General features: G+C 64.4%; 1 protein-coding gene across 1 annotated transcript; it reads right to left on the minus strand.

Annotated features, from left to right (window-relative positions):
- Nucleotides 1-1,599: 1,599 nt before the first annotated feature.
- On the minus strand, nt 1,600-7,676 carry TEKT4 (tektin 4). Its single transcript, XM_036827147.1, has 6 exons — nt 7,050-7,676; nt 4,937-5,007; nt 4,469-4,612; nt 3,622-3,844; nt 2,709-2,863; nt 1,600-1,884 (listed from the first exon to the last, which is right to left on the minus strand). The coding sequence occupies exons 1-6, from the start codon at nt 7,581-7,583 to the stop codon at nt 1,668-1,670; spliced, it is 1,344 nt and encodes a 447-aa protein (XP_036683042.1). The 5' UTR covers nt 7,584-7,676; the 3' UTR covers nt 1,600-1,667.
- Nucleotides 7,677-12,640: the final 4,964 nt, after the last annotated feature.

Genomic DNA, 12,640 nt, shown 5'->3' on the forward strand with positions numbered 1-12,640 from the left:
GGCATTCTGTAGGCGTCACCGAGGGCTGGGTCAGTCCAGGCTCCGACGGGAGCTGCTGACTGGCCTCAGTCAACCTGCAGAAGCTCCTCTCTGCCCGCCCCACTTTTGTCTCTGGGGCTCCTGGGGCTCCCAGAGAAGGGCAGACACCCGAGCTCTGCTGCTCCCTGCGTCTGACCTCAGTTTCCCAACCTGTTAAATGGGCACCAGTGGACTCAGAGTGGCCAGAGTGTCCTCTGTGGTGGATGGAAACGCCGCAGGCTTCGGTCACCCTCAGGGCCCTGATGTCCCCCCCTGTGACTCCCCGCTCCCCACTCCTGCAGGGGCCGAATCTGGCCACCCTCCAGACTCCCCAGGGAGGCTAATTCTCCAGTGAGACGCAGCCACAGCCTCTGGAATTTGCTGTGTGGCCCAGAGCCACCCATCAGCTCCAGGGCCTGATCATTTGTCTCTACAAGGGGACAAAATTTCCAGCCTCACAGGTGGTCATGAGACAATTGCAGGCAATGAGTGCCCAGCCCCCCGGGGCTGTGCCCGCGCCCTCCCAGCTTTGGAGATAATGACCTTCGCACAGCACCTCCACTTAGCTCCCCATCAGCAGCCACCCAGCAGGGGGTGGGGCGCGGGGACAAGGAGGCCCTCATAGCCGCTGATGGGGACGCTGCGCTTCACAGCCAGCCCGCCTCGGTCTCAGGCGGTAATGGGGGTCTGAGTGGCTGGCGTGCATGCGGCCGAGTTATTATCTCCCAGCCTCTTAATGGACACTTCCCGAGTCCTGTTGATGAGCTGCCACGGGCGCAGGGCCAGTGGCCTGGAGCTCGTCCCCAGGGGGCACAGTGAGAGGGCCTCACGGCCACCTGGCCCTGCTTGGGGGGAGCCCCTGATGCTGCGCCCAGTTCTGCCCAGAGCCATGGACACAGGGTGTGGGGCCAGGTGGGCAGCAGGGCTCTGTGGCCCTCACCCATCCACCCACAGCCCGGTCTGACTCACTTGCTGGCTAAGGAGGGGGCTGGACGAGGAGCCTGGCCACAGAGGTGACCAGCAGCACTGACCCTCCCCCCCCAGCTCAGGGTCTGGTGCCCACCCTGTGCCGGTGGGGGTGGCAGGGAGAGGTCCCACAGTTCCCCCCGCGGTCACTGCCCCAGGCCCCGCCCTGCGTGGCCCCTCACAGCCCGGGGGCCAAGTCCCTTAGGGGAGAGCTGGGCCAGCAGCGTGTTCTGACAGCGCTGCTCCAGGCTCACCCCCCACTAATGAGGGGAGTGCCGGCTGGCCTCGGGTGACAGCATCCAGGGCACATGGAAGAAAAGGAGCGGGGCTTCAGTTATCACTGCAGCCACCAGAGCCTGTGACAAGTGGTGACAGGAGGTGACGCTCCCTCTGAAGCATCCAGCAGGTGGTCCAGGTGGATAGAGAAGCTGTCGATGCCTTGGCTGTGCCCCGTGTGGTCAGCAGTGAGCAACGAGGGGGGGCCTCGACGGTTCTTGGCTGACCCCTCTCCCCAGGTGGTGACTGGGGGTGCCCCAGGCAGGAGACCCCTGGCCCCCCATGGCTGGAACATGGGGTCCACAGGCAAAGCCCACCTGTCCGGGTACACTCTCTGAGTAGAAAGCTAACATGCTCTTTATTTGAGGGGGAGACAGGTCCCTGCGCCCGCCGGGGTGCCTGCCCGGTCACTGGTAACCGGCCAGCTGGAGGACAGTGGGGTAGCGGGTGCGGTGGGCCATGCACTTCTGGCGGTCGATGAAGAGGCTGTTCGTCTTGACAGCGATGTCCTTCTCCAGGCTCATGCGTGTGTCCTCCAGGTTGCGCAGGGACTGCTCTGCTTCCAGAAGCTTCTCCCTCAGAGCCGCCAGGGACAGGTTCAGCTCCTCTACCTCACTCACCAGCCTGCGGGGGTGGGAGGGAGGGGTGAGCTGGGGCTGCCCTGGGACGCCTGGCCTTCTGGATGAGAGTGAGGCCCAAGGTCAAAGGCTGGGGGCCCTTGTTGGGAGTCCTGGTCAAGACATTTGGCCACAGAAGGGCTCCCAAAATGCCCAGAGGGAAACCCAGCAGCCGCGCTGGGAGAGGACCGAGCCAGGACACCACATGAACTTCTATTCCTCTATTCCTGGCATCTGGAAGTGAGATGGGCACCCCTGGAGCTGAGTGAGGCCCCAGTTTTCTGAAGGAGTTGAGGGACAGGGAAAGAGGGATGCCCAAGGCAGGGGCACTTCTGCTTACAAGGCAACTGGAAGCTCGATAAGTTAGAAAACAGAAGATGTGACCCCACCTACACCTCAAGCTGGGGATGTGTGTCTACCATGACATTGGAGGTGTGGACGGCCACGAGCAGGATGGTCGGGGCGGCCGTGTGGCCTGGGGAGCTTTGCCTCCCAGACCCTGAGATTCCTCACCAGGGTGAAGCGGGGAGTGTGGCCGCCCCTGGCACTCGGAGCCTGGCACAGTGTCCCCCAAGGGACGCATAGCATCCAGTCATGCTGGGGCAGGATTGGGGACGTGGGAACCGTGTGTGTGTGTGTGTGTGTGTGTGTGTTGTGCTTGTGTGGGGCCCAATGTCTTTCCTCTTCACATCTGCAGGGCTGTGTGCGGGGGTGGGGGGAGGGGTTCAAGGGGGCCCCAGAGGCTGAGGAAAGCCCGGAGGCGGGTGGACAGCGCCCTATGGTGGTTGGTGACCAGGCCCAGCCCAGGACGGCCCCAGCAGCGACAGGCACCTGAACTGGACAGCGTCTCGGCACAGCTCCACGTTGGGCCGGTGGGAACGCTGGTACAGGCGGGTCTGGGCCACTTTCAGAGGCGCCTCCTTGTCCCTGATGGCCTGCTTCAGCGCTGCGACATTGTGCTCCTGGTCCATGATCTCCCGCAGTGTCTGCACACAGGACAGTCCCTGTGGGTCTCCCCCACCGCACCCCAAGCCCTGTGCCACGTCGAGCAGGCGGCCCTGTTCGCTGGCTCTGGGGGAGGAGTGGAGGCAGGGAGGATGTGCACGGCCACCTCCGCCCTCCCATAGGCACCCAGAGGCCTGGGGGCGGTGCAGACAGCAAAGCTTGAGGCACAGCAGCTCTGGCCTGAGAGTCCCCAGTCCTGTGGTCACCAGCCCCCAACCCTGGTCAGGAGCTGGAGAGACAAAGGCAACAAAGGTCACCCTGAGAGCTTAGGGTCAGAGCCCTGCCAGGCCAGGGGCCAGCACCGGGGACACCCCACTAGGCAGCCAGGCCCCACCTCCTTCCACCCTCCTTGCTCCTGCTTGCAGCACCCCCTGGTCAGTCACTCCAGTGACAATGCCACCACCCCCAAATGTCACTTGGTTTCTCATCAGCTTAATGAGGGCCCAGGGAGGAGTGGGGGCCCTGCCTCAGGGGTCCCTCAGGATGGGCAGGGCTAAGGAGGGGCAGGAGCCAGGCCAGGTCGTGACAAAGGCATAGTGGCCAGTGGGGGAGGGGTGGTCTGGGTTACCCGGTCTGGGCCTGGTCTTTCTCTGTGGTTACCAGGGTATGTCCAGCCCTAGAGGCTGCCCTGGGCGAGGCCAGGTCGTGGGCTGGGCGTGGCCTGGCTGCGGAGTGGGCGTGGTCTAGCGGTGGGTGGGCGTGGTCTGCCGTGGGATGGGCGTGGCCGGGGCGGCCCCACCTTGCGCAGGTGGTGCTCCAGCTTGTGGCGCGCGTCCTCCAGCTCCTCACAGCGTCGCCCGAAGGCCAGGTTCACGGCGTCGCACTGCAGCCGCAGGTCCTCGGATGTGTCCTGCAGGATGCAGTCGATGAGCTTCCGCAGGTTGACTGAGGCCAGGCGTTCGCGCTCGGCGCGGTACAGGTTTTCCTGGGTGAACTTGGCCCAGGTCTCTGGCGTGGAGGCACTGCGGGCAGGGAGTGGGCGGGCACCGCGGTCGGTGAGGGCACCTGCCAATGGCTCCGGTTTGCACCAGGGCCTCCCCGCGCTCGCTGCGCCCGGTGTCCCCTGCGCCCCAGCATAAACGACCACCCCCAGTCCTAGCGCCACTCCTCGCCCCGCCCCCCGCGCCACCCGGAGCGCCTCCCCGCGCGCTCCCCGGGCCTCCTGCTCCCCCAGCTCCGCCCTGCTAGCCCCGCGCCCCCAGCTCCCCACTCTGTGTCTTCCGTGCCTCCTGCGCCACCCGGTGGTTCCTGCGCCCCAGTGCCTCCTACGTCCCTGGGCCCTGCGCCACCCCGGGGCTCTGTTGCAATGGGTGGTGGCCGAGCGCCCCCTGCCGGCCTTATGCGGAGCTGCAGTCAGCCGCCCTGCCTCAGGCGGCCCCCCACCCTGGGTCCTGCCTCCCTCGCAAACCCCAGCCCCTGTGGTGAACCGTGTGTGCCGGGCACTTGGGCGGAGGTCCCGCTCGCCTGCCCATCCCCAGGAGCAGAAGAGCTGCACAAAGGACCCCCAGCGGAGGGACTGGGAGCCCAGGCGGGATCTCTCAGATGGGGGCGGGGTGTTTGTGCACAGCCCCCGCGGAAGACCCCACCTCTCCTCGAACTTGGCGGAGTGAGGGTAGAACTGCAAGTCGGTGCTCTGGTTGTGGTAGCGGCAGCAGGCCTCGTCGATGTTGCAGGCCTCCACTTTGTCGGACCAGTCCATCTCGCACGTTTCCTTGTGCTCGTGATTCATCCTGGGGAGAGCGGGCAGGGCCTGCGTCTCTGCGGGTGGGGAGCTGGGCCCACCTGGGCGCAGGACAGGGTAAGCCCCCCAAGTGGCAGGGTGGGCCCTGTAATGCTGGCCTGGGTTCTGGATGCCCAGGCCCCTCGGCCATGCAGGAATCTGCCACCCCCACCTGCCCAGTGCCTCCACCCAGCCCCTTGCTCCTGGCTATGACTGGGGACAATCCCTCACTTCTCTGAGCCTCAGGGCTGGGTCACCCCAACTTCCTGCCCATAGCTAGGCTGAGGGGTAGAGGGACATCCCAAGGGAAGCCCTAGAGGCCATCCAGACCCACCGAATCTGGTTCACAGCCTGCATCATGGTCCTTTTCAGGAGCTCTTGAATGTTCCGGATGAGGTCTGCCTCCTGGGGAAGAAGACCCCCGTCCCTGGTGAGAGTCTGAGGACAGCCAGGCTGGTGGGGCCCACAGGCAGCCTCTCAAACCTCTAGGAGGAGCTGAGATTTGGGGTGACCCCCAGTGGAACTGGGGGCGCTGCCAGCACCTGACCTCTGCTGGTGGCCTTGGGCCCCAGCTTCTTTCCTGGAAATGGGAGATGAGCCCGGCTTTCTCGCCGGATTTATTCTGGGCTGTTTGGGGCGGTGCAGTGGGTCTTTTCTTCTGGGGGCTTCTATGGGCTGTGGGGAGGATCACCCAGAAGTGGTTCCCACTTGCTGGGCACTTAGCACCCCCTGGGCTCTGGGGCCACCCCTGCAGCCTTCCCAAGACACTGAGGGCACCAGCCTACCCACTGGCCCCTGGACAGCCTGGCGACAGCCTTTGAGGACCCCGGCCACTGGGGACCAGGAGCCCCCCTGGGGCTGCCCCTTGGGGCCTTGGGCTCAGAGAGGCCTTACCCAGACAAAGGACACAAGGGGAAACCTTGTGTTTCCTCCTGCTACCCTGACAGTTTCATTTTCCGGGCAGGAAAAACTCTTTCCCCCTGATTTGAATATTCTCCTCCGTTGGGCTCTAAACCCTTGTGTGCCCAGTTCTGACCCGTGGGTCCATCTCCCTGTCCTGGCCCCTTTGTTGTCCATGTACTACTGGGCGGGGGACCTGGCTCAGGGCAGAGGGTTCACCCCCAGAGCCTTGGGAGGTTCTTGAGTGAATGGGTGTGAGGGTGGGGTGTTGGGGGGACAGAGGAAGGGCCTGGGGCCAGGAGGAGGTACTCAAGGTTCTGGCCTGAGCTTGGGGTTTGCAGGGGGTCACCAGGCACCTGGGCTGGCTGGCTGTCTCCCCCATATCTCATGAGTGCCTGTGGCCTGCAGCCTGTTCGCAGGTGAGGCTCTTCCCTGACAGCATCAGGGGCCTGGCCTGGGTGACTCCCTGATCCTTTGGGGACTTCCCCAAGGACAGGTCCTGCCAGGTTCGGAGGGGAAAGGGCTCTTTGTGGGATGCATGTGGCCCCCACCCCACCTTTATCCCGTCCACGCCTGCACACTGGTCTGAGGCTGGATTTCCAACACGGGCATGGGGGGCGGGGCATGGGGTCTCTGCCTCTGGGAACTCAGGGTCAGTCTTAATTTGCATGACCCAGGGTGACCAAAGGGGCTGTTCAGCAGGTGCCAGGACCCAGGGGTGACTGAGGGACCACACAGTGGATGCAGGCACCACCATGCCCCAACCACATCCCAACCTCAGTTAGCCACTCCTGCGGTTCAGCTCAGGCCCTTCCTGGTTTTCGGGGGTGTGTGGAGGGGCATCAGGGCTTATGGGGAACTGGCCAGGCCCCGCCCTGCCTCAGTGGCCTCTGACTGTCTCAGCCTCAGGCAAACGTCCCAATACACGTTCCAGGTATGAATGCTGCCACGGCCAGGGCCCTGCCTCACCCCCACGTGGGAGCCATAATGGGGCAGGGGGCAGAGCAGGAACCCTGGACCCGGGGCTAGGGTGAGTGGATAAGCACCAAAGGCCAGCCCCTGCCCCCAACCATGCTCAACCCCCATGCTGGGACCTGCCCCCAGGCCACAGTGCCCCCAACCCAGCATGTCCTGTCTGGGCCCACCTTGCAGGGAGCAAGGCCTTGCCCAGCACCCACTATAAGGACCAGACTGTGGGAAGGCCAGACCCGGCACCCTCCTGGGGCCAGGGGCGGCACCTCCCCCCTGGGCAGTCTGAGCCCTGCCCCTGCCCCCAGCTGGGGCGGCCCCAGTCGGTTCTGGTCCCCCACCTACAAGCAGAGCCACCTTCTCTGCGCCTGGGCATGTGCTTGTGTGTCCCTGCCTGTGCTGAGGGGAGAAGGCTCCCTGTGCCTGTGTGCAGCCACGTGGTACATGGGCACCAAGGCCTCTGCCAGCCGTGTCGTGAGGGCACACGGGTGCCCACTGTCAGCCCAGGGAAGGTCATGCTCCCTGGGGAGAGGTGGGGCGGCCCCGTCTGCAGTTCTGGGGGCTGGGAGGGGCCGAACCTTCAGCAGCTCCATCTCCACGCAGTCACGCACAAGGTCGGGGTGCTGGCGGCGCTCCCGGCACTGCAGGTTGTCGGTGGCTATGGAGAAGGGCACGGCCGTGGCATCCAGGGTGCGCTCCAGCCTCTGCTTCTGGGCCAGCAGCAGGTCAGTCTCTGCGACCAGCTCTTCCACCTGGCGCTGCAGCTCCGACTTCCAGCAGTGCATGTCCTGCAGGCGCTCGCCCACCTTCTTCGTGGAGTCCTGCTGCGTGCGCTGCGCCAGCGCCTCAGTCTCGGCCGCCAGCTGCTGGCTCTCGTGGTGCTGCTGCTCCGACTGGTCGAGGTCGGCGAAGGCCTGGTGGTAGCGGGCATAGCAGTTCTGGAACCACTCATCCACCAGGTACTTGGCCGTGCGGAAGCCAGCGGTGGCCAGGCCCGAGGACGTGTGGGCGCCCGTGTTTCGGGCCACATCGTACAGCTTGCGGGGCAGCTGGCATGCTGGCACCGTTTGCGGGGCGGGCTCCTTGGTCAGAAGTATATCTGTCTGCGCCATGGTGCGCCCGGGCACGGGGTGGCGGGGGAGAGGGAGGAGGGCCTCTCAGTATGGTCAGCAGGGCAGCTCCGGCCACTCTGTCCCCAAGCAGGACATGGCTTCAGGTCTCGTAGACAGGTACACACCAAGCCCTCCTGTTGCTAGGCAACAGGGATTCCCCCACCCACCCACCGCGGCCCTCTTAAAGGGCCAGGCAGGCCCCAGCCCCACCTGTCCTGGCCACATCTGGCACCTGCCTGGAGGAACTGCACCTGGACCATACCCAAGGCCAGGCTTTTGTCTCCTGTGTCTTACTGTTTCCAGTGGGGCTGTCCCCCTGGGCACGCAGGTGTCTCTGATGGGGAGTTGAATTGAGCCTCCAGTGGGTACCTTGAGTCAGATGCCCAAATCTTCCCCACACTGTAGGTAGGTCCTGTCCTGGGAACAGTGTCCCCAAGGCCACCCAGAGCCTGGTGTGTGTCTCCTGGTCCGCGGGGAAGGGTGAACATCTCTAAGTTCCCCATCCTGGGCTGGGAGCCTAGGTGTCAGGGCGATACCCAACATGGCCAGCAGAGGGAGCCATTGGCCGTGAAATACTGTGCAGCTGGCAGGGCAGCGGCTCCTGGGGTTCTCCTGAGTCAACCCAGCCGGCAACGCTGTGGCCTGGATGACTTCTGGCACCTCGCACTCTGACCCATCCCATGGACCCACCAGTGCTCTAACAGGACATCCACACCCCACCCCCAGCACAGTCCCGTGGTCCCTGTCACTCCACCTCTCCCACTGCTGCCCCATCCCCCACTTGGGCCACACAAGCCCCCGGAGCACCTCAGATGCACCAGCCTGGGCTTGCCCTTGGCCTGGGCCCCCATGCCCTCCTCCCAGGGCCCTGACCCTTGGCACTGGCACCCCTCACTTGACGGATGACATTTGCACCACCTGGCACACAGTAGGTGTTTCAAAAATGGAGGCTTTGGAGACAGCAGCCCAAGACCTCCCCCAACCCAGAGCCCATCATCGGGGCTGATGGCCTGAGGAACCACCTTGAGCCTCTCTGTGCTTAGTTTCCCAGGTGGCAGTGGATACACAGGGCCTGCTGTTTGGGGGGGACCACGGGAGGGACCACTGTCCACCTTTGACTTAGAACCTGCTCTTCACACACCATCTGTGGCCAGAACAGGATGGACCTGCCCGGGGTCCAACCCAGGGAACCGGCCAGAACACGTGGGACTGGAACCGAGCTCCCTGACATTGCACGACCCTGGGGTGTGGCGGGTGGGCCGGCAGGGGGCCCTCTTCGCATGTGGGGGTCCCAGTCTAACTCTCCCTGTGACAGGACATGGTCCCCAAGGTGGGGCTCTGGGCCAAACTGGCCCTGACCCTGGACAGCAGTAGATCCCACAGCCTCCGGCCTTTAGTCCAGAGGCGAGTGGCGCTCATGGGATGAAGACTTCTGGGACAACTCAGGCCCTGTGCTTTACCACGTGGCTGGACAGGAGGCCCGCCCCCGCACCCCGAGCCTCAGTTTCCCCATTCGGGGAGTGAAGTTACACCAGCCTCTGCATGGAGCTGCTGTGGGCATGGCCTGAGTGGAGGCCAGGAAATGGCTGCCCCGGTGCCCGGTGCTGGGAGTGACAAGCGCCCCCCTTGGCCCCTTCCCACCCCCACACAGCACCACCCCCCGACCCAGCCTTGCAGGGTCTCTGGGGGTGAATCCCCCATTGCAGGGGCTGAGGTGAGCAAGGTCTGTGTAGGCAGGTGGGTACAGCCACGTGTCAGGATGCAGAGGCGGGTGCATTGATTTATTAAATTTATTTGTTTTCAAATTGCATTAGCGTCGGGAAAATTGAGTCTCGGGACATGCCAGGACTGCCCAGCACCCTTCTCCCCAGCAGCTTTCAGGCAGTGGTTCAGAGGCTGCGGTGGGGTCAACAAAGCCCTGAGGCCCCAACGCTCCCCTCCAGACTGCTTGCACGCCCCCAGGGATGGGACACTCCCCTCCTCCCAGGGCAGCTCTGGAGGGCGCCCCCCAGCGTGCTCCTCCCTTGGAGTCGGCCCCTTTAACAAACCCTTCCCAGGCCTAGGCCTGATCCTTCTGGATAAATTGAGACAGGAGGAGGCAGATGAGGAGGGAGAGGATGGCGGGGTAATGACACCCCTTCCTGAGAGCTCGCCAGCAGGCCTGCACCAGCATCCTCGGGGGCCTGGCAGCTACTCCCCTTTTGTGCAGAGGGGACACCGAGCCACAGCCCCAGCGGCACAGCTGGGAGGCAGCAGGCAGACTTGGCACACAGGCTGCCGGCATTTGCCCCAGGACCCAGCAGGGGGAGCAGCTCAGAGAGGATGCGGCTCAGCATCTTGGGGGAAGCCCCTCGCAGGGAGGGGGCATGCCCAGGGTCCCCGATTTGGGCCCTCTGCGCCCCGTGGCTGGACCTTCTGACCCCAGTGCCCCCTTTTATGGACTCAGAGTTGGATGGGTCAACTGAGGCCCTAGCAGCTGGGGGTGGGTTTTCAGTCAGCTGGGGGCCATGGAGGGCGCTCTGCCTCAACTGAACCCCCGGGTCGGGACCCGAACATGGGGAGGGCAGGGCCAAGTTCACCTGGGCCACAGATGGGCCTTCCGGCAGGGGATGGGGGGCAGAGCTACAGCTCCATCACGGGCTTCCCTGTGACAAGGACGATTAGGAGGGAGAGGGCCCACCTAGACGACGGTCCAGAGGCTGCCCTGGCCCGCACCCCGAGCTCCCAACAGGCATCCTGCAGCACAGCCCGGAGGTGGCTGCAGAGCACTGACCCCAGCTGTGCAGAAGGATGACCAGGACGCAGGGCAGCCCAGGAGACACACACTCCTGCCCCAGGCCTGGGGTCCCGTCCCCACACAGGGCCTACAGCAGGGTCACTCTGGAACGGCGCTGACCCATTCCATGTCACCGTCCCTGGGGACCCCTGTGGGCACCAGTAGTGGATGAACCTGGTGAGAAGGGCTCCTCCTGCTGGGTCCAGCCCAGCTTGCCTCTGGCCCAAGGCCCCTGCTCACTCGCAGTCCATCCTGGAAGTTGCCAGATGGGGAGACAGGAGCCTGTCACTTCTGCTCAGCTTCACAGCCTGCAGCTCACCCTGACAGGCCCAGGTAGCCGTGATGGGCCCAAGGTCACTCAGATACCAGGGGCAGAGACTCAGCCATCTGACCTCCTCAGACCACACCCCCCACCACGCCCTCCCCACTCTCCCACCTGGAATGACAGCTCAAGGAGCCTCTGGCCACCAGCAGACCACCTGCCAGGCACAGGCGAGAGGTGCCTCCTCACCTGTCTCTCCTGGGACCAGCGGAACATTTTAATAACGGGAGGATTTGGAGCAGTTCAGACAGCCCTGAGCCCGGCCTTGGCCACGGTCACAGTGGATGCTGGGGAAGCCATGGAGCAGGGAGGGGCCCCACATGCAGGAGGGGAGGATGAGCAGGCCCACTCCTCCAGGCGCAGCAGCCCAGAGTGCGGACAGGAGGCCGAGGGGGAGGGGGAGGGGGCTCAGGAGGGCTTCCTGGAGGAAGAGTCCCCTTGGCTGAGGCTTGAAGGGCACACAGTCCAGATGGGGGCAGGCACCCCCAAGGCTGTGGGGGGGCATGAGGGTGGTCTGACCCCCAAGGCGGCTGTGGAGCCCCTTCCCTGGGGGGTGTGAGGTCCGGCAGAGGCACTGGTGCTGCAGGATCGGACAAGCAGACAGGACTTGAGTGTGGGCAGGCAGGCAGGCGGGAGCGAGGCTGCAGCCAGAGGCCTGGCCTCCGGCCGAGGTGGGCTCCGTGCCACATCCCTCAACCAGGCAGCCGGGCGGACGAGAGGGAGTCTGACAAGCTGAGGACTCGCTTGGCTCGGCTCCCCGGCCTGGCCCTGGGTGGTGGGGGGATGGGGGGCTGAGGGCCACAAGCGCTGTCCTGCCCACGCCTCACCAGGGAGGACATCACACGCGGGACGCAGTTCATCCGCCCAGAGGTGGGCGCTGCATGTGGCAGCTGCAGGTGGCCGGGGCCTGGTCACCCAGAGGCTGCGTGGCTGGGAGCCATCATGGGATCATGCCTCTGTTTCCCCATCTGTGAAATGGGGATTCGGGCAGTCTCTCCCTTGTGGTATGTGAGGATGGAGGGAGGCGTGTGTGCAGCTCCTGGCACGGCTGTCCCCTCGTTTGGGTGGCCTCACCCCCTGGCCTTGTTCCCACCCTCAGGTCCTTCCTGGGTGAGGTCTGTGGCCGTCTGTGTGGAGAGGTGGCCACAGGTGGAAGAGAAGGCTGGGAGGGCCCAGAAACAGGTGGTCCTGGGTACCCACCCAGGGGGGGCCGGCAAGGAGCTGATGGTTGTCGAGCAGCACGGGGCTGGGAGGTGGACACCGTGCTCTCAACCTTCACCGCCACTCGGGAACCCTGCTCTCCGGAACTAACTGCACACATGTCTGAGCTAAACAGGTTTTATTTTTATGTATGTGGAAGGTTAGTTATGTCTCTCGACCTTGGAGAACTGGCCCTCCGTAGGGGACATCCTGTGTGCCCCCGCAGTTGCATGCCCCCTCTCATCACACAAGGGCCAGGGACCAGCTGGTCCCAGGGTAGGTCCTGGGCTGTGTTTGTGGATTTAGCTTTCTTGCTTCTGCATTCTGCCCCCAGGTGGGTGAGGCTGGTCTAAAGGCTTATGCCGGCCTCCTGGGGGGAGGGCCCAGTGCCTGCCCACTGGTGGGAGGAGCTGGTGGGTAGGGCAGGTCAAGGGGCGTGTCTAGAGGTGGCTCTGGGCTCAGGAAGTCTTAGGCAGCCAGTCTGCTGATGGGTGGGGTTGTGTTCTCGCCCTGTTGGTGTTTGGCCTGAGGTGTCCTAGCTCCGGGGCCTACAGGCTGTTGGGTGGGGCCAGGTCTTGGTGCTAATGACCCAAGCAAGAGATCTGCCTCCAGAGAGAGTTTAACACTCCCAGACATTTCCGTCACCAGTTTTTATGACCCCAGAGAGAGCCACAGCCTCCCCCCGCTCCCCAGGAGACCCTCCAAGACCAGCAGGTAGGTCCATCCCAGGCTCCTGTGGAGTCACTGCCTGGGTCCTGG

This window comes from Balaenoptera musculus, chromosome 15 (assembly GCF_009873245.2).
Source record: "Balaenoptera musculus isolate JJ_BM4_2016_0621 chromosome 15, mBalMus1.pri.v3, whole genome shotgun sequence".
Taxonomy (NCBI): domain Eukaryota; kingdom Metazoa; phylum Chordata; class Mammalia; order Artiodactyla; family Balaenopteridae; genus Balaenoptera; species Balaenoptera musculus.

Coding starts and splice junctions, on each gene's coding strand:
- TEKT4 (XM_036827147.1), bottom strand. CDS start 7,583: ATGGCGCAGACAGATATACTTCTGACCAAGGAGCCCGCCCCGCAAACG. Junction 5,008..7,049: donor TGGAGATGGAGCTGCTGAAG/GTTCGGCCCCTC, acceptor CTTCTTCCCCAG/GAGGCAGACCTCATCCGGAA. Junction 1,885..2,708: donor CGAGACGCTGTCCAGTTCAG/GTGCCTGTCGCT, acceptor CCACCCCCGCAG/GCTGGTGAGTGAGGTAGAGG.